The sequence below is a fragment of the Amblyomma mixtum genome, chromosome 3 (genome assembly GCF_055824585.1).
Source record: "Amblyomma mixtum isolate Tamu chromosome 3, ASM5582458v1, whole genome shotgun sequence".
NCBI lineage: Eukaryota > Metazoa > Arthropoda > Arachnida > Ixodida > Ixodidae > Amblyomma > Amblyomma mixtum.
The window spans coordinates 94781718-94806133 of record NC_143014.1 but is presented as its reverse complement, the minus strand read 5'-3'; the positions used below and the strand labels follow the sequence as shown (position 1 = coordinate 94806133).

Genomic DNA, 24416 nt, shown 5'->3' with positions numbered 1-24416 from the left:
ACGTGGAGAGTACTTGCTCTTCTGTCCGAAATTTCTCGGCACACATAGGACGGCGTGCCGGGCTACGCGCGACCAAGGCGAGACCGCTGCCTGCGATCTAAGGGCCCTCGGGGACGCGCTGCGGTGCGAATCAGGATGTGCCCGGCCATTCCGCAAGTGTCGCTGTTGGCCTACAGCCGGGCACAGCCAGAGACTTGCGCGCACGCGCACGAGTCTGTGCGCTCCGTCCGTTTTGTGCGAGCGTCGGCCTGCCGCTCCTCGCTTAGCTCCGAGCGCACCGCATTCGAACAGACTAAAACACACAAGCACGACCGGCTACTCTTTGTACATGCCCTGCTTAGCGCAAAAGCGAAGTTAACGGGAGGCAACTTTCTTCCCGGTTCCTCGACGTCGCAGTCGCCCGTGCAATACCAATACCTGAACGTCTGAAGCCTGCCTGTCGAGACTGATGCGCGATAGGAGTCCATTTGAGTGTCAGGGAACTCTGTTGCACCGGAACGCCCACAGACATTCGCTGGCAACCTCTTCCGAGCACGCAGATGCTTCCCACATGGAGGAGTCACGCGAACGGGTCGCGTTAGCTGGGGAACATGCGGAGCTCGCAACGCACGCACCGCCTCAAATGCAACCTACGTGAGCCCTTCACAATGCGACGTCACAAGTGCATCGGAGTTCTGACAAGCCTGTGGACGCGAATTTTCGCGCTCCTTCGAGAAAGCAACCGCACACGCCTTAACTGAGGCCTGAGCTAAGGACCTTCTCAAAGCTGCCGTTCATTGTTTTCGTGCGCGAACCTTTGTAAGTAGTAAAGCGCTGTGCAGGTAGCGGAAGCAGAGCTGGAATGATGAGGTCGCGGGGCCTCCCAGCCATTTCTTGCGACAGTATGATGGCTTGCCAGCGCGAAAACGCCAATCGGGGCACTGCCCGGGGAAACGTTGAGTCAATGCGCCTTAGATGTCTTCCGCCGTTTACATTGCACGATTTCTAGACACCACATTCAGACAAATTCATAATCAGTCGCAGTACTGAAAGGAGGTCGAGCTTCCAGCTACAGTGACGCGAAGAATGGCTGACGTTTGAAAAAGAACAAACGATATTCTGCTGTTCTACCTGTTACATTCAGGGAGGGATGAGTAGTCAAGGTGGAGAGCGATTGGCGTCTCGGTGAGGATAGCCTTAGCTGAGATAGTGTACAAATATTGAGCGAAACCGAGGAGCAACAGCCGCGACGCTTCTACCGTCTCCGCTGCAGCCACCCAAGGGCAGCCGCAGTGCCGCCACTTTTAAGGCCGATTCACACGACGGACCGTTCGCCCGCGGCCCGCGCACTACGTGTTCATGCGTCAGCACATTTAGAGGCGCGCTGCCGGCCGTGAGAGGCCGCGGCCGGCAGAGCGCCTCTCAAAGTGCTGACGTATGAACACGTAGTGCGCGGGCCGCGGGCGAACGGTCCGTCGTGTTTACGGGCCGTCGTCGGAACACGCCGGTGACGAGGAACACGCCGGCGGGAAAGAAGGAAAAAAAAGGGAAAAGAAACACTCTTGGCTGTCCAGCACAAAGAAAAATGGAATAACAGTTCGTGACAGGGACATTTGCTTTCTTTTTCGTGAACAATGAAGACGAGTTACAACCGATCCGCCCGGGCGGAGCTCTCACAGGGACGCAGGAAAAAAAAAAGAGACAACAAACAACACCTCATTGGCAATGTCTGACTAGCACCCATCGTCAACCACCTGGAAAGAAGAGAGAGAGAGAAAACAGTATTAGCGTGGGCAGCACTACTTCATTACCACATATGCGTATGAACACGTTGCAACCGCGAGCGGGGTACGTTAAAGTTTGAATGTTGGAAACTGAACGGTGAAAGCAACCGCGATTCCCAAGGTTGAGGGGAATCGCTTGGCCCGTACCGTGATATTTCGCTATTATTCTCGTATGGCCACGACCAATGTCTAAAAGACGGTTGAGAGTTGGGGCTCATTAGTAACAATGTTTTGCTACAACGTCGCAGGAGACAACAGAGCTGGGCGAAAAACACGCCACACACCCTTATATGTTTATCATATTGATAAAGAGCCACTAATAAGCAAAGCGTGAACCAAGCTGTGATGAAAGTCACACGGCGCTCAGGCCACGGGCAAAGAGGACGAAAAGGTGATGGTTTCGGCGGCAAAGAGGGGTGCGAACGTGAAAGGGTGGCCGCGTATTTTCCTTTCCCGTGTCCTTGTTTGAGATCGACATTTTCCTACTTTACGAAGACAGAATGTACCGACTAGCTGGTCGCGAAAGGGTGGGCGTGGGGAGGCCGGACAAGCAGGTGAGGACATTCAGAGTAAATTAACCCTTTAACCGCCAAACTATTCCCCGAAAAACGTACAAAAATCGCCGAATCGCCGAATTCTTAGGTGATTTTTTAGTGAAAATGACTTGTCATACTTAAACGCGCGCTAAAGACGCAAAATGCGTTTTACGAACTACCGCCCTCTAGTGCTGAAAATTGCAACCAACGCAACTGCCGACCGTAACTCGTCTTTTTGCAGTGGGAGCAAGCAACATCGGGCCGGACGAGTGTGGCTCGTCATTGGCGATGTTGGTACAATCTCCCATGACTAGCACAGCCCGGGGTTGGTGGTTCAAGGGTTCGAAAGTGCCTATTTTGCGTTGCGTAATTCCATTTTCTTCGTACAATGAACTTGGCAGCACAACATGGCCTAACGGAGTCGAGATTTTTCCTTTAATCTCATTCATTTCTCATCATGACTCTTTAGCGCGCCTTTGCAATCACAGCTGGGACTCTCCGGACACGAGGGGAAATCTACGACGACAAAAAAAAACAACAACAAACAAACATGCACGCAGTGGCACCTGCGTCCAACCCACGCGACGACGGGTCACGTGGTCGGTGCATGCGCACGCTCGGCCTTTCCGGTGTGGACGAAGAAGGGCGCCCACCTGCGGACTGAGGCGGCCTTCTCCTCAGCCGTCGGCAAGCGGCGGCGTCACCCAGCCGTACTTGTCGTGGGTCTTCACCAGGCTGCGGAACGAGGACTCGGCCAGCTTCCGATTGAACTGCTTGCCCGGCTTGGTGGCGATGCGTGCCTGGCCCTTGGACAGCGACGCGGCCACCTGGAGCGATCGAGAGGAGGTGCAGTACAGTGATTGGAGGGCTCGGGAGGAAAAAACAACAACAGAGAACTTTAGAAGAAAAGCGTTTTCTTCATTCTTTCGCTGGGGATGGAAGGTTGGAAAAAAAAACGGTCTTGGGGCCCTTAAAAGAATTATTCTGGTGAACATTCTCAAGGTACGATGGACGGCTGTTTCAAAAAAGAACAAAAAGTGCGCTTCATTTGGTATAATTTGCAGGTTGTAAATTAATTCAGCACTTAGCTTTGACATCATGCTTACTTGTAAGTCCATGAGCGATGCTTAAAAAACTGTGGCACGAAGTACTGGCTTGCTCTATTCTTGCAACGTATATACCTTTTCCTTTCCGTTCTATAGCCAAGCTGGAGCTAAGGCGATATGAAATGTTTTTGGTTAGGTCCGTGAGCGCAGCAACCCATAGTTTCCCAAGAGATAGTGGTGGTTTTTGACTGCTCATAACAGCTTTCAAATTGTTCACATTGTAACTGTGCGGCAAACTTCCTCACTGCCGATCTCTCCAATAACCTTTGAAGCCTCTACAGGTATATACTATCCTGTTTGCTAGGGATCACCAGTTTCCACGGTATAGTGCAGATGATTAGCCCGATGTTTCTACAAGTTCATCACGCTCCCACCATGTACAGAGGGCAAAACGCTTCTCTAGAACACGTTCTGGGAGTGTTTTGGGATAAGCACGCGATATCTAGGGACAACATTTGGTTCAATATGGTCTGGATGCAAGCATTTGCAGTTAAGCTCATAGCATTTCATCGCCATTTTTTGCCTTCCTGGTCATAGCGGCTTTGGGAGGTACGGAACAGACATTTCAATCGTTCTTGGCATATGTTTTGCCCTCTGTACGTCAGCTCAGAAGCAGTAAGCAAGAGGTTCACAGCGTAGAGCTTTTTTTTTTCTGCTTTCCTCATCAAGCTGTCGTATTAAACCGCCAGGAGTCGCGCGCCTAGGAGGAACCTTGACAGCGACATGAATGTGGGCTTTAGAAGCTTGAAGGCTCCCAGCTGGTGCCGGTTCTTTTACAAGGCTGCCCAATGGTGCATGTCATTGATGGCAGCACCTTATCCAGCTCGTCCTCGCACTGTAGAGCAATTCACTCAACAAACAATTCTATCGAAGTATATGACCGGCTTGTCTGTCAGCTTCCTTTTTTTTATCTCTGGTGCTGTCAGCTTTCGACAGCGCACTCCAAGATGTCGCAGCTTAGTTGGACTGACACTTAGAGCGACTGTAACCAGATGAAAGCCTTGAATCGTCGTTTTGTACAGACTGAGCAGATGACCTAAGCGGATCGTTCACGCTTCCGGCTTTCATGTTGCTCTCTGGTGTAATGCTAGATTCGGCATGCCTTTTGTCACGGGTGCGAGGTAAATAAAAAAATAAGAATAATCAACTTCCTATTTTCTCTGTTTGCGGACATTGAAGAGGTAGCGTAACATTTCCTATGGATTACGTACGGACGGGCCTTAATTCGACACGGTGAGATGCGGGCTGTGAAGGGCACGGGAGCTCGGTCCCCACTACATATCCATAAGCTTACACGGAAATGTTTGTGACAGCTTGCTTAAATTACGAGCAGATCGAGGCGACAGTTTGCGAGATTGAGTGCGAAGCGAAGGCACCGAGCGTATACGTCGCGTTGCCTGCCGCAGTCGGTTGCATGCAACGAACAGCGGTGCTCGCCCCGCGCAACCGGGCTTGAAGACGCCGATCTGTCATTTGTGGGAGCGCGGAGATGTAGGAATGGGCGATGGAACTTATTTTTGCAGCGTCTCGAAAGTTGCGAATATAGCCATAAATTTAATGATAATCGAATGGGTCTGTCAGACGTACCTTTAGACACTATTGTAACACGCTGCGCTCCATGCCTGTGCCCCACTGTGGACGCAAAATTAAGCGTTTTCTTTCTTTGTCCAAACATCATTTCAACCCTCGGAACAAGTAGACGTCAACTCGGAAAAAATGAGACCAGCCTTTCCATAATGAAATGGTAACAAGAGACGTGTCCGTAAAGGAAGCCAAACTCTCTGCTTTCAGCCGGAATCCCCCCACACCGTGTCGGGTGCCCAGAGGAGGTGGAGGATGTGGCTCGCCTGCACCAGGATGGCCTCGACGGTGTAGGCGGAGGCCCACCCGCGCGGCGTGAGCAGCTCCATGCAGATGGCGCCGCCCTCCATGACGAAGCCGCGCTCGATGTGTGGAGACAGCACGCGCACGAAGGGCGGCGCGAAGGGAAAGTTCTCCGGGAAGGAGACGCTCAGCTGGACGCACGAGACGCCCGACTCCTGCATGTCGCGCCACAGCGGGCTCTCCGGGTCCACTTGGTAGAGGCGCACGTGCCACTCGTACAGGTTGTCCTCGACCAGGTCCACAGTGAAGGACGGCGGCTGGGTGCGCGCCTGCTGCCGCCGGATCTCGTGCAGCTCGCGCATCAGGCGCCGCGCTCGCACGGCCGCCTGTTGCGAGCAGGGGGCCACCCGGTGCCGGGGGCTGCGCGCCGGCCGCGACACGGGCGCCGCCGCAGCCGCCGCCGCCTCGCCTGGGCTGCCGGGCGACGCGCCGTCGGCGGAGGGCTTGCGAGCCGCAGCCGCCTTGCCCTGCGCACGCTCTGCGAGACGCCGCGGTTTTCCTTTGCAGAGCTCCAGAAAAGCAATGGTAAAAATTCACAGGTGTTGACAATGCGACAGCATTAGGAGCCGTGAACACCTTTGCCGGAAGTGGCGTCGCTTTTGATCTGATGACGTCACTTCCCGCCAGCCAGTGAGAATTATTTACTCTGGTGGCGTCACTTGCATCGAGCCAACGGGTGAATTTTATGACCGACGACACATTTTTCCCCGATGAGGCTTTTAATGCTGTCGCATTAATAAAGAGATTTATCGCATTTTAATAGAGACGCAGGAGCTTCGTCAGTAGTTTTTTAGCCAACGGGGCGTTGAACATGTATGGCGAGAACTGTCGTGGTTCAGCAAACATTACAAACCCCGTTAAGAAACACTAATACACTCGCCTTACATACCGAGAATTTATTTCTTTTTAGGTTTTATTAGGGTTTATAGTCCCAAAGCGACTCAGGCTATGAGGGACGCCGTATTGAAGGCCTCTGGAAATTTCGACCACTTGGGGTTCTGTAACGTGCACTGACATCTCACAGTACACAGGCCTCTAGAATTTCGCCTCCATCGAAATTCGGCCGCCGCGGCCGGGATCGAACCCACGTCTTTCGGGTCAGCAGCCGAACGATGTAACCACTGAGCCACCGCGGCGGGGCTTACATACTGAGAAGTACAAAAGGAAAGGAAAAAAGAGGAGCTCGTTATGACATACGTGACAGAAGCCAAGTCACCGAAACAAGCAACATAAGGGATATTGTTTGTTTTTAATTTGTGGTGTTCATAATTTGGAGATTAATACAGGATTTTTTTATTTAAATATAACTGATTATAAAGCAGAAGAAAGAACAACAACATGCCGCCGGTGTCATCCTAACCAACGACATCCGAATTTCGCATCCGGTGCTCTACCAACTGAGCTTCGGCGACAGCTGTCCAGTCTTCTGCTTCCGGGGGTATTTTTGTTTAGTGTAACCTATACTTGAGAGTGTTCACCAGCGCCACCCATGTCCATAGCAGCGGACATGTACAGTATTTGTCAAAAGTAACCAGGCTGCATGGTTTGCTTCTAGTTCGTACAGTGGAGCCCTTACAGCTTCCCTGAAGCTGAAATGGTCGTTAAAGGTAAGGTCTGGGAGTCTTCTTACGTTCCAACACCTTTTGATATTTAGGAAAGCCACAAGGGCTCCACTATTCAAGCTAGAAGCAAACCATGCAGCCTGGTTACTTTTGACAAAGACGATACGTTCTGTATTACCTCTAGTGACACGTTGGAACCTGATCCAACGGTGAGGGCGGAAGCTGTGCGAGATCCCTCTTATGCTGCCTAAGGCATCAAGACTGCCAGAATCGAGACCCTCGTTAGAGGTCGTAGGTTCGGACTCCACCGGCCGCATATAGTTCTTTCTTCTGCTTTATATTCAATCATCTTTAAAAAAATAAATACCACATTAATATTCCATTGAAAACACCTCAAATTAAAAAATAAACATAAAAATATCTCCTATGCCCCTTGGTTTCGGTGACTGTTGGCTTCGGCTCATTGTGCGGCGTGTTCAAAATGGGATACTGTCAATCAGAACGGAAAGCGCTGCAGACAAGTTGCGAGAAACTGCTACTTTCATGAGATGAAAGAATGACAGGCACCCTTAATGGTATCATTCGTGTGCCATGGCGTATGAACAGACGCGCTACCTTCCTGAGCACGGCCCACTGCAGTGGCGCGATGTCCAAAGTCGTGCCGGTTCGTATGCGACAGTGTCAAGAAACGCCGGGCTTCCCACAAGCGCTGCTTTTCTTTGTAGAGAAGCAAAGACGTGTGAACGCCTTCGGTCTGACTATTTAACCTCGCGTTCTCTTCTGCGACGGCGAAGCTCGCGCCACTGCCAATGGCAGCCGCGACGAAAGGGGACGAATGAGAGGCCCCGCTGTTCGTTCCCCTTCGTCTGTCGGCCGCCCTTCCTCATCTGGCTCTTGCCCAAGAGAAGAAACACCTGCCTTTTGGTGAGATTTCACGGGCTAAAAAAGAGGGGGAAAAAGAAGGCTTGTAACTGCGGACTCTGGATATATGACGACGGGTGCAGGGCCGCTCTGTCCAGCGTTCTTTCACCCACTCCTCTAGTGTTTGCTCCCGTGGGCTCTTCCGCGGATGTTTATCGTTCAGTATAGCGGCTTTTATCGCGCAGCGCGTTTCGACGTTTCTAAACACACGGAAGGCTCGTCTACGTGAAGGGATTAGCTAAAGGGACGCGCCTGCCAGGATGACACGAGGGGCGGATGCCTTCCCCGTGTTTGCCGTGTACTCGGTCGCGTCTTTCTGAAACGCTAGCGCATTTCGCAAGCTACAACCTCATCCTGGGAATATTATCTCCGTCTGAAGGCTGTAGTACTCACCGCACTCGCTATAGTTCCGTGTAACTGTGCAGCGAGGTTCGCGCTGGCATCTGCAGTTTAGCCTTACCTCAAGAGGTCTGGCGCCAGCGTAACGCTCCCAAGATCTCAGGTCGTTCATTGAGGCTGCCGCTCAGAAAGAGGTGAGAATTTCAAATTGGTTACCACGTTATGATATGGAACCGGGTTAGGTACTGTATGCCATATTCCAGTTAGTAGACGATAGCGCGGGTTTCGGCTGAAACGGCTCGTGCAATCACTACGTTGTATCTGTGGAATAGCCGAGCATGCCTTTCAGGCAAAATGCCTGAGCCGTGAGGCGCTTGCAGCGTGCGTCTTATTTGTTGCAACATGCCTCAGCCGTCGTTGGTAGCGTATGATGTGCTCTGATTGATCCTTGTCTAGGTGGCCGCCAGGGGCGTCTTAATCGTTTTTTTATACTCTGAAACGCCAAATTCTCGATCATGTTTTAAAAACAGCCGAACATTTCTTTTGGAATCTTTGACATTCGTGTGTTTAACCCTTTCTAGAACTGCGGCACACAGGTGATCCCACTTGCTTGAACTGCTGTCGAAAAACAAACAAAAACCATTCAGCGTGTTTTTGTCTTTAGTTAACCGGCCTCCTTGGTGTTCTGTGTTTTTACAAGCGCGAGTGTGCAGTTAGACGCGGCCCATTTTGGAGGGAAAATAAATTTTCAGACTTTGTTGAGCATATACGAGTCTTTTCCTTCATTCAGCTTATTGAAGCAATTTTCAACTGAAATGCAAGTTTTCTTATGTGTCTAAAAGGCTGAGGTACGGATACGTTCCACATTTTAGTCTTTTTAAGGAGTAGTTTGTACACATATGTATTCTTTTCTTTTAAAAAAAAAATAAATCAATATACGAAACGACTTCACAGTGATATTCATTTTCTAAAGGAATTTCTTGTACAATTTTTCCATTTGTATGCATGTGAGGCAGTCATACGGCCCGCGCGTTATTAAGGATTAGAACAAGCGCATTGTATAACAACCCGCTAACGGACGCATTAAAATCCTCGTTAACTTGAAGCGGATGTTGTATACAGGCCGTTTCACGTAACTTAAACCAAACATCTAAAAAAGCGGCGCACCGTAGCTATATGGTACGAACGACATACTGTTTTCCGTCGTGTGGTGCTCCTCAGAGTATTTTTTTATAAAATCCGTTTAATTAGTTAATTAGCTAAAATTAATTATGCACGTTTTAAAACATTGACTTCAGGGCCACGTGCGTTTTGTCATGTTGCAGAGGGGATTAAAACCAACCGATCGAGTTTTTTGTGGAAACATATACCCTACGTTGTCCTTTTTTTCCGGCATTTAAGGAAGGTCTCGAAAACCTAAAAAAAAAAAAATTCGGCGGACACACTTTAGGCTGCGCCCCGCCGCGGTGGCTCAGTGGTTACGGCGCTTGGCTGCTGACCCGAAAGACGCGGGTTCGATCCCGGCTGCGGCGGCTGAATTTCGATGAAGGCGAAATTCTAGAGGCCCGTGTGCTGTGCGATGTCAGTGCACGTTAAAGAACCCCAGGTGGTCAAAATTTCCGGAGCCCTTCACTACGGCGTCCCTCATAGCCTCAGTCGCTTTGGGACGTTAAACCCCAATAAACCAATAAACCAACTTAAGGCTGCTTACGTGTGGGAATGCGAAATCATTACTGTCCCTGGGTGCACTGACCACCCACTCACACACGCACATACACTCGCGCGCGCGTATGACAGGGTCGCTTGCGCCAGGCTGTTGAAAGCCGCGGGTATATATGAGTGGCCACTGACAGAGGACCGAAATGACGCAAAATGGACAACGAAAAATGAATAGGTAATAGAATACGGCCCTTCGTGTCTTTTTTGGAATGCCACTGCTTGACAAACGCTGTGGAGCAGCTAAGTTGATGGCCGGTCAAGAGCCCTCGGAATCTAACTTGTTTCATCCCCCTAGACCAAAAATAAATAGAAAACAATGGGAGACAGTACAGAACAGAAATAATGCGCGCCATCAGGGCGCAGCGCATGTTGGAATTCAAACTGAGCGCGCCTGAAACGGAAACCGGGAGTCGCTTCCAGTTTGTCTACCAGCAGCTTGGTGCGCTACAGTCAAATGGGCCGCTGGGCCTTATGGGTATACTATGGGAGTGTCCGCGTGTACGCTCATTATGCACCACTGTCTGTATGTCCCAACCGGGTTTTGAACGAACGAAACATGCGCGCTGACAATGTCCAAGTGAGTGGCCGCCTCTCAGTTAGACGGGCTGGAAAATGATACAAATAAAGCGGAGGCTACCTTGAAATATATAATTGGTTAATTGGTTTTTGAGGAAAGGAAATGGCGCAGTATCTGTCTCACACATATCGGCGGACACCTGAACCGCGCCGAAGGGGAAGGGAGGGAGGTGGGAGTGAAAGAAGAAAGAGAGAAAGAGGTGTCGTAGTGGAGGTCTCCGGAATAATTACGACAACCAGGGGATCATTAACGTGCACTAACATCGCAAAGCACACGGGCGCCTCTTGCGCTTCGCCTCCGGGTACTCCGGCTCGGTAGAAGAGCGCCTTAACCTCGTCTATCGAGCCGGAGTAGCCGGGTTCGAACCCGACCACGGCGGCCGCGTTTCAATGGAGGCGAAACGCAAGAGGCGCCCGTGTGCTGTGCGATGTCAGTGCACGTTAAAGATCTGACTTCACTTTGTCGGCGGACTGCAATATGATTTATCGCAGATCACGGCGCGTGCTTTACACGTTTCGGAAGAATGTGCCGACGTATTTTAAAGGCTATGCTGAGAGCGGCGTGGGCCGCTCACTTCAAGATGGTGAGCGCGCACGCTTTGTTCACTAAGGACGCGTTTGGCTGCCCTACAATACGGTCGCGCAAGAGCGATATCGCGTGTTTCTTTTTTATTTCTTTCCTTAAATGCTGGAAAAGAACGACCACGTAAAGATACGCTGCTACAAAAAAGCTGGATCGGTTGTTCTGGAACTACTTGTACGGCTTAAAGAAACGTATGTGACCCTAAAGTGAATATTAAAAATATCGCATAATCAATCTTAGCTAATTAACTAATTGAGCTGAATTGAAGAATAATCTCAGGTGCGCCACACGTCGGGAAGCAATATGTCGTGTGTCTCACCCAGCTCCCGTGCGCCGCTTTTTTGTTTTTCTAAGCCTCGGTTCAAGTTACGTGCAACACCCTGTACGTGCGTGAGGAGCGTGCTTGCCTTTGGCCGTGCGCACTCACCGGAGGACGCCTTTCCGGCGCACAGGCTGAGCAGGCGGCTGCTGCTGCTGCTGCCCTCGGCGCTCTCCTTCTTCTTCTTGGGCTCGTTGTGGTTGGCGCCGGTGCTGAGCCGGTGGCGCTCGCCGCGGAACAGCTTGCGCAGCGCAGCAGCCGCCATGGCCGCTGCGGGCTTATGCGCGCCGCGTTCCCGGCCTCTCGGCTTCTCGCGTCCACGGACGGACCAGCGGCGCGAACGGTGGGCCGTCACCGCAGCATCGCCCTGCGCCCAAGCAGCGGGACCCGTCAGGGGCCGGAGCGAAAGCATCTTCTCAACGCTTTACTCGAGGCAGCTGCAGCCCGTTCTCGATCATTAGTTCGAATTATGCGGAATTCGAATTAAGAGAAGCTCGCCGTAAAAGGCTAAAGCTTCACATCAAATAAACCAAAAATTCAAATTAACGTGATTCCACTGTACCTCGCCTTCCTTTTATGGAACAAGCCCAATACCACGGACTGCATTTCTGCACAAAACCATCACTGCATTTTATGCCCATCGAAATGGGATATTGGACACAGAACGCGCGGAGTTAGCGCGGGATTATCCTCGCAGTTTTCATTAGCCGGGGAGGAAGCGAGGCGCAGAAGTCGCGAGGTTGCACGAACGCGTGGGCGCGGAGCGGAGCGGCGGGATCTCAAATTTCATCATGGTGCAGTCAGTTTGTGGCGAACTCCAGTGCTGATTAGTTGCGCTGCCGCTGTACCACGTCGCAGTTGAAGGACGAGAAGCATGGATACAGAAAAAAAAGCAGCTCGTCGCCGTAGTAATTCCCAGTCGCTTGAAGAAGAAGGCTTTAAAAAAATACATACCCTGTCCCTAAAGAAACTGCGCAAATGTGAAAACTCATTACAGCGGCTTTCGAGAAAAGGAAAGCTAAGATAATGTTGAAAAAAAAAAGTGCAAAATTGACGTACAGTCGTGAACAGCATGAGAGGGCACAAACATTTTTCACAAAATTGCGAATTTTCCGGTTATTTTTCTAATAAATTCGAGAATGGTTTTTGGATGCTACGCGACAACAGAAGACTATAGTTAGAAAAGAGAATGCTTGTCATGCATAAGGTTCAAACTTTGTCCTCCCTGATTTTGCCCACGTCTCTACCTCGGTATGTAAGAGTCTACAGAATGCACTACGAGCGCAGAGACTTGCTCATTTTTTTTTTTAATTTACGCATATTTTTTCAGCCCGCCATCAGGTCGCCTTTTCGGCAGCCTTCAGTCATGGCATAGCGCCAAGCTGCTTTCGTCATCACTCGCAAACTCGGGTGTATTACCGTTCCTTTTCCCGCATCCAGTGAGCGTTAGAAAGGAAAATAAGCAGCATAGAGCGGGGACACGTGGCGGCGATCGCAGAGCAGTCGTTACAGGGCGAGGAGAGCGACGCGGGGGGTGTCGCCAGACGTAATTCCGTCAGGCGGTTCGCACAGCGCACCGTCCCAAACAGCCCACCGGCGTTTCTCATACCCAATACAGTGTTCAACATTCTCCGCACGGAGCGTCGCAAATGACCGCATTAACGGATCGGCCGACGATACCGTCGGCTTCGATCGCTGGCCGCTATACGGGCGCTTTCACGGTGCCTCGTGCGCCGCCGGAGGGTCAATACCGACGGAACGCTGTGCTGGACAATCAGCTGCGTTGGCCGACGTACACCTTTGTCCAAAATACGCACGCGATTAGCCCGGAAAGGCTCCGCGGCGCTGCCGCTGACGAAAATAAGATGGGCAGCTCTCGGAGCGCCGGCAGTGCCACGCTGTCCCACACTCTAAGAAAAAAGGGTGTAAGAAGGGTGCATCTTCACGACTTATGCTATCTGAAGGCGCATGGACTAACGATGCACTTTGCAGAGTGCTTCGTTACACCCGTGTGGAGGTGGTGGAGGCCGTTAGTCTCTTTGAGAAAACTTACCCCTTTTTTTACTCTTCAAACCAGCTGTGTTCCCTCTGCGCGAAGACACGTACAGCAAAGTATGCAGCCCTCACCGCCTCCCCTCTCGAAGACGGCCCTCTCCCGAAAGCGGGGTGGCGGGGTTATTTTGAGGACAATAGTTAAGAGCTACTCTGGCTCACGCTCCCCCACTGCATTGATCCTTTCATCCGCGCTGGCGAAACTGACCGCGCCTCCTCGCTTCTTCAAGGGACCAGAAGCTATTTCTTCGAAGAACACGTACAGCGATCTTCTGCCCATCTCCGCCTGACATGGTCGGCAATAATGGCGGACGAGGCGGCTTGGCGGATGCACAGAACGTTACTGAAAAAAGGTGCATTGGCCGCGATAGGCCACGACAATCATCACGCCTGCAAACATGCTCTTGGTTGCTAACGGCCAAAATAATCACTAATATTCGGTGCATGTGCTCTCATACTCATGATTGGATATCGTTTTAAAAAAGAAGTAAGTCAGCAAAGACAGACGGCATGATCGGTGCTGCTACTCCTTTGACCAATCGCAGCTCTGAACGAAATCAACAGTTTAGCGCTTCAACACACCAGAGGCATGAAAATTATTGCGCTTATAATTTCGGCTTGTGGTTAAGCTTTTATTAAAGCGGTAATAAAAGCTTTAAAAGGAACAGTTTTGCTTCACAGCCAGCGTAAGCGCTATTAGTCAGCGCTGTTCTTCATTTTCTAATAGCGTATACGATAAACACCAGGGGGCTTAATTCCCTCCGTACAATTTCGAATAACGTGCACTGCTTTTCGAATAACCCCTCGTTGTGGCACATGTTCCTGAGCAAATAACAGACGAATAACAGAAAGGGTTCAGGTTAACATGCATACAAGTTAATAAATCAAAATCGGACGAACGAGCGAGATTGTTGACGCAGTAATTTTATGTTAGCTGAAGATGCAGTGTAACGCAAATCCCGAATAAATTGCACTCTCATATTTCTGCTCCATTTCAACAACAAAACAGAGCCCTACTCGCTGATAAATGCGTGATCTTCACCACTAATATTGACAACGCTGAAAAACAAAAATGCAAGAAACTAGGGAAGGAATAATTCTGCATCCGAACTGAGTTGTGAACGTGGCCTGAACATTCCATATATATAGGTACTTTTTTGTTTAGAGCACTTTTACCAAGACACGAGCCAGGCCTCAGAGTCGCACTTTTGCTGGTCTACTATGAGATCACCAGCATTTGTACATCTGCTCGTAAATTCCTCAACGCAGCGCAAAAGACATTTCTACGTTTCCTTTCCAACAAATGTACGGATCCTTTCTCTCGGCACAAGATAGCGAAGCCCATAGTAATCAGTTTTCGAGATAGCTGCATTTCCTGATCATGTTTTGGCGCATACAAGTATTTCACATAGAAGCAGTTCAATTTCAGCTTATTTTAAATTTATAAACAGGGAGCGAGGTGACTAACGCGATTTAAGTCTATTCGAACTTCTCTTGAGTATGAAATTGTGCTGCACGCCTACAAGAGCAGAAATTAGCTTAAACTCAGTGTACGTGTACGTAACTTTTAGCTTTTAGGTTGTTCCGCGCAGCTTTAATGCAGTCAAGTAGTACTGATAGTCAGAAATGAAGTTGACTGCCTCCAATTTTTTTTTTTTTCGAACTGTGGCGCTATGGAAGCATCGAATTCCGCAACAAACCGGGTGCCAGAGGAAACAGTAATCAAGGCGCTTATATTGCGGCAGTGCATTGTGAATTCTTATGGAATGGTTCATGCGTCAGGAAATAACTCTTTCTTTTAGAGGCTAATGATAAGCACTAAACAGTATATTGCACTAGATAGACGCAGCCCGAAGACCCAAGCTCGAAAATAAATGAAGCTACGGCGTATAAACTGGCAGGTTTTCCTTCATCATCGTAAGTTGCTTCGGATGACTGAGACTTTTGTCTTGTACGCACAAATAAAACTGAGCTAAATGACACATTGTATCGCACTGACGAACCAATCTTTAACAAAAGCATAAATTCAGCGGTGGCAACTGCCTATATTGAATAAAATGAAAGCGCGTATAATAGACGGAATCGCCCGAATAACCAGTCGGTTGAAGCGTCTTAACGGGTGCTTGCTGCCATAGCGTTGCCAGTGCTCCATTTCTGCTCTGTTGACCCATTTTGAAAATATTTTGAGAACTTCGCGAACTCTGGAACGATGAGAGGTGAGAACTGCTGCATCAACAGTGGTCGACTGCCGCTTGAAACCCTCTTCTGCGCCAATTCTTCAAAAGTTCAAATCTCGTGAATCCCCTTTTTTTTGCCTGAAACTTCTTTCTACTCGGTGCGGCTTTAATAAATCCATATTTCTATAGCTGTGTCTATTTCGCGTGAACTAAAATATTTTTGAACTAGAGCTGGTTTTTTGCTTTTTTCGAATTCTCCTAACACGTGCGGCCTCATAAGCAAAAAGAAAGCTGAAATGTCATACCAATATTGCAAACTATATGTATCTGACGTGGAATCAGTAATGCTCTAGCATTTACATCGCTTTTTTAGATAGTTCTATGAATGACTTAGCAGTGCAGGAAGGGCAGTTTATTGATATATATTTCGCAGTGCCTTCCGCGTGCGGCAATAAATGAGAGCTGACGAGAACGTACGTTCCACTACTCTGAAAACTATTCTGTTGCATACCCCGTAGATTTACGGCAGCATCTGTGTAACAGCCGGCTGCACTAAATATTTCAAACGCATACTGCAAGGCGCTCGTTGTACCCGAGAACGAAAGAGCTGTGAGCACGCGGAGAGCGCGGAAAAATCAGTGCCACATGGACAGAGCGGCGCACGCAAAAAGAAGCGAACCCACACATTGCAAGCTCCAAAGGCTGTTGCCCCGCACGCGGGCGGCATGACCTTGGAGCACTGGTTCCCTCAGTCAGCGGAGAAAAAGGAAAGAGGGGAATCGCGTTGCCTCGCCGAACAAAAGAAGGCGCAAAGCAATGGCAGTGGCTTGTAGTTTTTTCCTTCTCTTTTTCGGTCACGTGCCTGTCTATTTGGATTGGCTATTTCCTCCCCTAGAGTCGAAGACGAAGCCGCTGCTTACACGTGACGCACGTCGTAGTTGTTGCAGGGTGTCGTGCGTGCGAGTCAGGGCGCGCGTTCCTCATTTTGAGCTGTGTGGCCCGTGTGCGTTCGTGTTCGCTTGTGCTCAGCGATTACTTCATCGTGCACGCTTCATCGATGTGTGACGCTGCAGTGGGCGACATCTTCGCGAAAGAGTGAACGCCTGGAAGAAACAGCGCACGCCAGGTCGTCGCGGCGCAGCTCATCGTACGGATTCTTCGCGCCAAATTTCAACCCTACAAGTACCCCGCCGCGGTGGCTCAGTTGTTACGGCGCTCGGCTACTGACCCGAAAGACGCGGGTTCGATCCCGGCCGCGGCGGCTGAATTTCTTGAAGGCAAAATTCTAGAGGCCCGTGTGCTGTGCGATGTCAGTGCACGTTAAAGAACCCCAGGTGGTCGAAATTTCCGGAGCCCTTCACTACGGCGTCTCTCATAGCCTCAGTTGCTTTGGGACGTTAAACCCCAATAAACCAATAAACCAACCAACCCTAAAAGTAAGTGATCTATTCGTTTGGTCATTCGGGTTGTTTCCTGCCATCAGATTATGGTGTATTCTGTAAAGATGCTTTATCATGGATTGTGCGCGCGAGCCGCTACTTGTTGCTATTTCTTGTTTTGAGCCGGTCGCGTGCGGCCGGAGGGAGCCTATCGTGTACAACACACGATCGCAGCGGCGCAATATGCAGGCGTCTTTCTCATGCTTTCTTTCGCTGCAGGCTCTGATCCTTCGTCTGCTGTGCGAAATAACATTGCCGGTCGTCTCTTCAACGCAAAGTATTCGTCCCTGCTCACGACCATTCAGTAAGGTAAGTCCAAACCGCAGTCTCCGTTCAAAAAAGGGCGAGTAAATTAGTGTGCGCGCTTCTGTGGTACGTACTGCGCGCAGTGCTCACATCTACCGCAGCACTGTATGTGATTCTTATTGGACAGTAATCCCTTTATAATTTTAGCGCTACAAGGCAACTCCTTCTGCCAGGCCGCTTTTTTTTTTTTGCGAATGGACGGCGTCAATTTTTTTTTCTCTTTACCACGGAGTAGCAAGGAAACGATAAAATAGTAAACGTGAAATTTATTTATTCATAGGCAAGAAATTAGCAGCTCATTTGTGCTCTGCGCTTCCTGGCATGCGGCCGTTTTCGCTCACACCTTGCAATATTTTTGCTAACCCAGAATGTGACTTATCATGACAGCAGTTTTACTGCATTCGAATGGCAAGATGCGAGTGCTAATGGTGTTAAGTTGATATGTAGCTGGCTCTTCACTCAGGCTGCGAACTAATAGAGAAAAGTAGACTTGTTTAGTTCTTTTTACTAGTGAAAAGGTCGGGGCTAGTTGGTGGCCAAACATTAGCTCACAAAAGCGTACAGTCTATGTCACCTCTTTTCGTGCTCTTGTATTCTCTTGTGATAGAGAGACGTTAAGTTTGATGTCGCTGTAAGAGCTTGAATAGAAGAATACGCTAGTCTCTAAGCTTTTCTGTTTAGAACAATAAGGATTTTGGTTGCACTGCTGTAATCTGTCGACAAAAAAAAAATTCTGTAATGAATACTGTCAATCTCGTAAGCAGTAACAGTATAGTTCTTTCTTTTTTCTGCAGTGGCTGTTAGAAAATATGTTAATTATGTTAGGCACTTAGTGACAATTCACTGGTAATAGGCCATTGTGCTGTAGAAGTTTGTCTAGGCTTACTGTGCCAGTGCATTGTATCAATTATGCCTCTTATAAATATGTGGCAAGTGCTGTAATGGATAAAATTTAGAATAAAAAGTTGTTTCTCATTTTCAAACCATTCCTGTCGTTTTTTGAGCATGTGTGCTGCCATTACGTGGTTTAATGAACATATAAGTTATCACTAACCATTACACTAATACTAATGCCACCTAGTAGTGCCAGGTGGCGCATACGAAGTAGGGCGACGACGACGAAGTAGGGCTCGCGCCGTGTGGAGTCTGTCGCTGTTGTTGCCCTACTTCGTATGCACCACCTGGCAATACTAGGTGGCAATAGTATTAGTGTAATGGTTACCGATATTCCCGTTTGTTTTGCGTCCGCGGCAGCCGGCACTGACGAACCTTCCCTTGAAAACGTCGACATAAACTGCCACCTGTCTCGGGAGCAACGCCTGGCTTTGGAACAGCTGCTGAAGGAATACAAGTCGTGCTTCGCTTCCTCCTCGAAGGTTCGTCAAACACCCATCACGCAGCACCGCATCATCACCTATGACGACGCTCGCCCTATACGACAGCAGCCTTATCGTGTTTCTGCTAAAGAACGGGCGGTTATCCAAACTCAGGTTCAGGAAATGCTTGACGACGGCGTTGTTCAACCTTCCCAAAGCCCGTGGTCTTCACCTGTAGTCCTTGTTAAGAAGAAGGACGGCACTCTCCGGTTTTGTGTCGACTATCGCAAACTGAACAGTGTGACCAAAAAGGACGTCTACCCGTTGCCGCGCATTGACGACTCGCTGGATAGATTACGGCGCGCTAAGTACTTCTCATCCATTGACTTAAAGAGCGGCTATTGGCAAATTGAAGTAGACGAACGGGACCGCGAAAAAACCGCCTTTGTGACTCCAGATGGCCTCTATGAATTTAAAGTGCTTCCTTTCGGTTTGTGCTCCGCCCCGGCTACGTTCCAACGGATGATGGACACCGTCCTCACAGGCCTCAAGTGGCAAAGCTGTCTTGTTTACTTGGACGACGTCGTAGTTTTTTCGGAAACGTTTGACCAACATCTCCAGCGCCTGCGGGCTGTCCTCGAAGCCCTCCGCTCGGCAGACCTTACCCTGAAGCCCCAGAAGTGTCATTTCGGTTACGAAGAGCTCAAATTTCTGGGTCACGTTGTGAGCGCTGAGGGAGTGCGGCCAGACCCCGAAAAGACTGCCGCCGTCGCACGTTTTCCCGTTCCGACCGACAAGAAAGCTGTCCAGCGCTTCCTGGGTCTCTGCGCGTATTATCGGCGCTTTATTGCGGACTTTTCCACGATTGCTGAGCCGTTGACGCGCCTCACAAGGAATACCACCTCCTTTGTCTGGACCACTGAGCAACAGACCACTTTCTCTACGCTCCGCCAGCGCCTTCAGACACCTCCCGTTCTTGCGCACTTCGACGAAGATGCCGATACCGAGGTCCACACCGACGCCAGTAACATCGGTCTTGGCGCGGTCCTTGTTCAACACCAAGACGGCCTTGAGAGGGTTATCGCCTATGCTAGCCGTACTCTCTCCCGCGCCGAGAGCAATTACTCCACGTCTGAAAAAGAATGTCTTGCGGTCGTGTGGGCCACCATGAAGTTTCGCCCTTATCTTTACGGCCGCCCATTCAAAGTGGTCACCGATCACCACTGCCTATGCTGGCTGGCAAATTTGCGAGACCCATCTGGACGCCTGGCACGCTGGAGCTTACGGCTCCAGGAATTTGACATTACTATTGTTTACAAGTCCGGCCGCAGACACGAAGACGCCGACACACTGTCGCGTGCACCAGTTGATCCTGCCGACGCAGCGCCCGATGACGACAGCGGCTTCCTTGGTACTCTCACCGCCTCCGACCTACTGAATCGGCAGAGGGCGGACTCGGACCTTCGCCCTCTCATTGACGCCCTTGAAGGTAGTGATACGGTTATACCTCGCCACTTCTCTCGACGTCTTGGCTCCTTCTGTTTGCGGCAAGGTCTCTTGTACAAGAAGAACTCGAGAGGCAACGATAGACCTTACCTTCTCGTCATTCCAGCCGACCTCCGATCTGACGTTCTTTTCGCCTGCCACGATGAGCCCACGTCTGGCCACTTGGGCTTTTCACGTACGCTCGCCAGAGTGCGGAACATGTATTACTGGCCTGGACTTTCTGCTGATGTCAAACGATACGTTAAAAGCTGCCGAGAATGCCAGCGCCGGAAAACGCCCCCACTTAAGCCGGCGGGTTTTCTCAAGCCCGTTACTGCCCCTCGTGCTCCGTTCGACCAGATCGGCATGGACCTCCTCGGCCCTTTCCCCTTGTCGCAGGGCGGCAATAAGTGGATCATAGTTGCTACCGACTATTTGACTCGCTACGCCGAGACCAAGGCGATCCCTCGTGGCACAGCTTCAGAAGTCGCAGAGTTTTTCATGCACAACATCGTCCTGCGACATGGCGCTCCTTCGCACGTGATTACAGACAGAGGGACGGCGTTTACAGCGCAACTAATCGACCACATCTTTCGGCTGAGCTGCACAACACACCGCAAGACCACGGCCTACCATCCGCAGAGCAATGGCTTGACCGAACGATTAAACAGGACCCTTGCGGACATGTTGTCCATGTACGTAGATGTTCAATACAAAACTTGGGATGAGGTCCTGCCGTATGTCACCTTTGCCTACAACACCGCCCTGCAGGAAACTACACGCTTCTCCCCGTTTCGCCTTGTGTACGGACGCGAAGTCCAGAGCATGCTTGATGCCATGCTCCCGTGCCCAGAGGATGACCAACTCGCCCCAGACGCCCAACAGTTTGCCCAACGTGCTGAAGAAGCCCGTCAGCTGGCCCGCGTGCACATCGGGCAACAGCAGAGCTCGGATGCGCGCCGTTACAACCTTCGCCACCGACAGGTTGACTACAAACCCGGTGACCAAGTCTGGGTGTGGACTCCTGTTCGTCGCCAAGGCTTGTGTGAGAAACTGCTCTCCCGCTATTTTGGCCCTTACAGAGTGGTACGGCGTGTGAGTGAGGTTAACTATGAAGTGGTTCCGGACGGTGCTGCGCAACCGCGACGCCGACATCCCGACTCTGACATTGTGCACGTTGTGCGGCTTAAGCCGTACTATACACGGTGACGCAACCGTGCTGATGTTTTCGCGCGCTTCAGTTGCGGCAGTTTGCTTGTTTTTTTTGTTTATTTTTTGTTTCACCCTTACGTCGACAGCGACAGCGCTCTTTTTTTTTTTTCCTTCATAAGGGGGGAATAATGCCACCTAGTATTGCCAGGTGGCGCATACGAAGTAGGGCGACGACGACGAAGTAGGGCTCGCGCCGTGTGGAGTCTGTCGCTGTTGTTGCCCCAGCTTGCCTGGCCTTCCCTTTCGTGCCTGCTAATAAAGCCCCCCTTCGTCAGCAAGTACGTTACACTATAAATGACGCTTCTATTGCAGTGCACCTGGGAGAAGGAGGGATGCAAAGGTGCACAGCCATTGTCACTCCTAGCACCTAAGTTCAGCCTGGATTCTTCAAAACCGTACAAGTGGCCGGGAATAGATGTGTGTGGTATGTATGTTTTTATGTAATTGGGACATTGTTGCAAGTTCATCATCTCTTGATGTCCATCCGTGAACATAGTATTCTATGTTGCACAGCTACAGCCATTCTATTAGAGATTTTAGAGCTTTTCAGTGTTTTCAAGGACTTAGTTCTGAAAGAATTTTTAAATAATAGTTTGAATAATCGTGATCACTTTTAATGGCATGAAGTATAAGTGCAGTTTTTTTTCTGCAAAAGTAGGCTGGACTTAAGCAAAAATTTCATATTGAATTAGTTTGAGAGGTGCTGCCTACAATTCATGTTGCTGGCGTCAGAAGAAAATGACACACAGTTATGGTAATGCTTGGCAGGGTGGCATGCTACCAAGCTTATAGGACTAGCACCGTTTATGCATGTGAAGCTTAATGTGATACGCAGCTACGTGAGGCTGTTAATCTTCTTTGCACTGTTCACACTTCTTTTTGAGTAGGAAGGTGCTGTTCGCTGATGTGAATAATTTCCAATAACTAACATGAACCCATATTAGTTTTATTTCCCATCGGAGTGAACTTAAAATTTAAGCTCACGTGCCCTGCATGTGACAGCAGATATGGAAGGCAACTGTTTTAATAGCCATTCTTGCATGCTGTCAGTCAGTGTTTACAATTTCATTATGCTGAGCATCTGAAAAGATGTGTAAAGGTTACATTCTATTGTGCCGGCAAAATGTAATTCATGGGAATTACTGCTGCTGCATATGCTGCAAGCATTGGATGAAGCAGCACTGTCTAAATAAAAAGACGAGATTTGTAATTTCCTCAAGCAAAAATAGTGCTTTAGAAGGACTGTTCTATGCTGCTTGTGTAGTTAATGTAGTCTGTCAGTGAAGGCCAGTCCATAACAAAAGCTTTTTGCATAGGCATAATGTAGAGGTGTAGTATGAAACAGGCTATGAACGTGAATAAAAGGTACCTTTATTATAATGTGGTCCAAATAATTTTTTGGTATGACGCTATCTCATGAGTGGAGACAACTCTTTAGATGTGTAAGTTGCCCTTGCTATTATTTCACGTTTAGCCCAAAGCTCTTCCTTGTTTTACAGGAGCAGTACACTAAAATTTATAGTGCATAGCCTTTGTGTATAGGCCTTTCACCAGGTATTTAAACTGTATTGAAAGGCTGTGACAATGGAATGCACCCAGAAATGCCATCACAGGCACAAGCTTCCTGCTGTTTGCTAATCGGAAATGAATTCGCAGGTAATATATGCAGGGAAAATTACTGTTGGAGGTATCGCTCATTGATGCTCAGATAATCACCTACACTTCCCTTTTAGGAAGAAAATTCACTGTATGGGCAACAAACAAAATGGCATCAGAGACTAGAGACATATTGTTAGCAAGGGCTGCATGAAACCTTAACAACTCTAGATATGGAGAACTAAACACACGAGAATGGAGAGAAGGGTTTGTTAAACGGCATTTCATTTTATCACCTTTTAGTAGTTTCCATTTCATGCACATGTTTTTCTGTTTCTTGATATGACCCTCTTCTTAGTCTGGCATCCGGGATGCCTACAGCCTGACCGTGCAGCTGGGCACAATATTCTGGATTTTTCCTGAGAAGCCAGTGTGCTTGTGATAATGTCAGCATATGTGAGGGATTAAGTAGCTGCCATTTAGGACATGTTTTGTTTTTCCTTCATATCGTTTCTGATTTTGGTTCTCATTAATAAACAGAAGCCTGCACTTGTGGAATTGTTTTCATGCATCTCCCTTTATCCCTGCCTTTTGTGTGGTTTACACTTTTAGACCTGAATTAACTAAGTCCATGGTCACGTCGTCTGTGCTTTGTGGTTGCAAAATTCATTATATGTTTTCTTCTCTGTGCAGGTCAAATACATGGTACATACTGCCTCCACCTGTACGAAGAAGACTGCCAGGGTCATTGCTGTAATATGGTGTAGCATGTGACAAAATAAATATGACGGTATGTTTCTTTCTCCGATTCGTTTATGAATTCTTTGTGTACATTCTGCAGTAGTACCTGCACCTGAACACACAATTACACAGACCATCTCACATGAGATTCGTCGCAACATTCGGACACTGCCTGCGCTTCCAGAAAGACTCGGGCTTCTACCATGTGGGTCAGCTTTAGTCCTGCATTCAGTGGGCAGGTTTACGCTACAGAAGGGTAATAATGCTCTTGTGTGGACAGTATAAATACACCACCAAGTAGTGCATAGATACCCTTTGCAGTAGGGCATTACTTTGTACCACTAGAAGGGTAACTATCCATCATGTAAGGGCATAAGCTTGCACCACAGGGGTGCAAACTTTGCTCTGTTTATGACGGTATAAGTTTAGTCTTTGACAAAGTAACTTTGCACTTCTATACATAGCATAAATTTACCTGCTAAAGGTGCAAACTTGCACCTTGCATGCTAGGATATGTTTATGCTTTCCTCAGGCTAACATTTACCCCTTTTAGAAGGGCGTAATGTTATACCTAACTGGTTTAAAGTTACTCTTCTTATGTCAGTGCAAGTTTAGGCTATTAGAGCGTAACATTACTCTACGTGCGAGAGCATAAATACTTAGTCTCCAAGAAACAGCGTAACCTTACCCCCCAAAAGGTGTCAGCTCAGCGACAAGTGTTTTACCCCCCAAAAAGACTAAGATCACACCTTTTTTTCTTGCAAAACGAAGCTGGTCAGGCCAG

The 24416-nt window shown here is 49.1% G+C and overlaps 2 protein-coding genes across 5 annotated transcripts in view; one reads left to right on the top strand and one right to left on the bottom strand.

The window, feature by feature from the left end:
* Positions 1 to 1580: 1580 nt before the first annotated feature.
* The window catches only part of LOC149351000 (ubiquitin-conjugating enzyme E2Q-like protein 1), a 74652-nt gene continuing 51816 nt past the window's right edge, over positions 1581 to 24416 (bottom strand). For both annotated transcript variants that reach the window (XM_089580186.1, XM_089580185.1), the window contains exons 2-5: positions 11417 to 11675; positions 5253 to 5767; positions 2953 to 3126; positions 1581 to 1733 (exon numbers count right to left, since the gene is read on the bottom strand). In XM_089580186.1, coding sequence (XP_089436312.1) covers positions 2977 to 3126; positions 5253 to 5767; positions 11417 to 11573 — 822 coding nt within the window. In that variant the 5' untranslated portion in view covers positions 11574 to 11675 and the 3' untranslated portion in view covers positions 1581 to 1733; positions 2953 to 2976. The remainder of the gene's footprint in view (positions 1734 to 2952; positions 3127 to 5252; positions 5768 to 11416; positions 11676 to 24416) is intronic.
* LOC149351001 (uncharacterized) lies at positions 8006 to 23699 on the top strand. 3 transcript variants are annotated; one of them, XR_016290485.1, is made up of 4 exons: positions 8006 to 8305; positions 17196 to 17285; positions 21608 to 21719; positions 23585 to 23699. XR_016290485.1 is itself a non-coding variant. In XM_089580188.1 (4 exons), exons 1-4 carry the CDS (start codon positions 16845 to 16847, stop codon positions 23656 to 23658), a joined length of 405 nt encoding a protein of 134 aa, XP_089436314.1. In that variant the 5' UTR covers positions 16198 to 16844; the 3' UTR covers positions 23659 to 23699. The 3 variants fall into 3 exon arrangements, 1 of the variants encoding a protein (XP_089436314.1); XR_016290484.1 differs by lacking the exon at positions 8006 to 8305 and adding an exon at positions 16198 to 16719; XM_089580188.1 differs by lacking the exon at positions 8006 to 8305 and adding an exon at positions 16198 to 16973.

What these genes read in the sequence shown, in the direction of transcription:
- LOC149351001 (XM_089580188.1), top strand. Translation starts at nt 16,845, where the DNA reads ATGTCAGTGCACGTTAAAGAACCCCAGGTGGTCGAAATTTCCGGAGCC. An exon ending in TAAACCAACCAACCCTAAAA is followed by an intron (nt 16,974 to 17,195) that starts GTAAGTGATCTA and finishes CTTTCGCTGCAG; the next exon opens with GCTCTGATCCTTCGTCTGCT. An exon ending in GCTCACGACCATTCAGTAAG is followed by an intron (nt 17,286 to 21,607) that starts GTAAGTCCAAAC and finishes CTTCTATTGCAG; the next exon opens with TGCACCTGGGAGAAGGAGGG.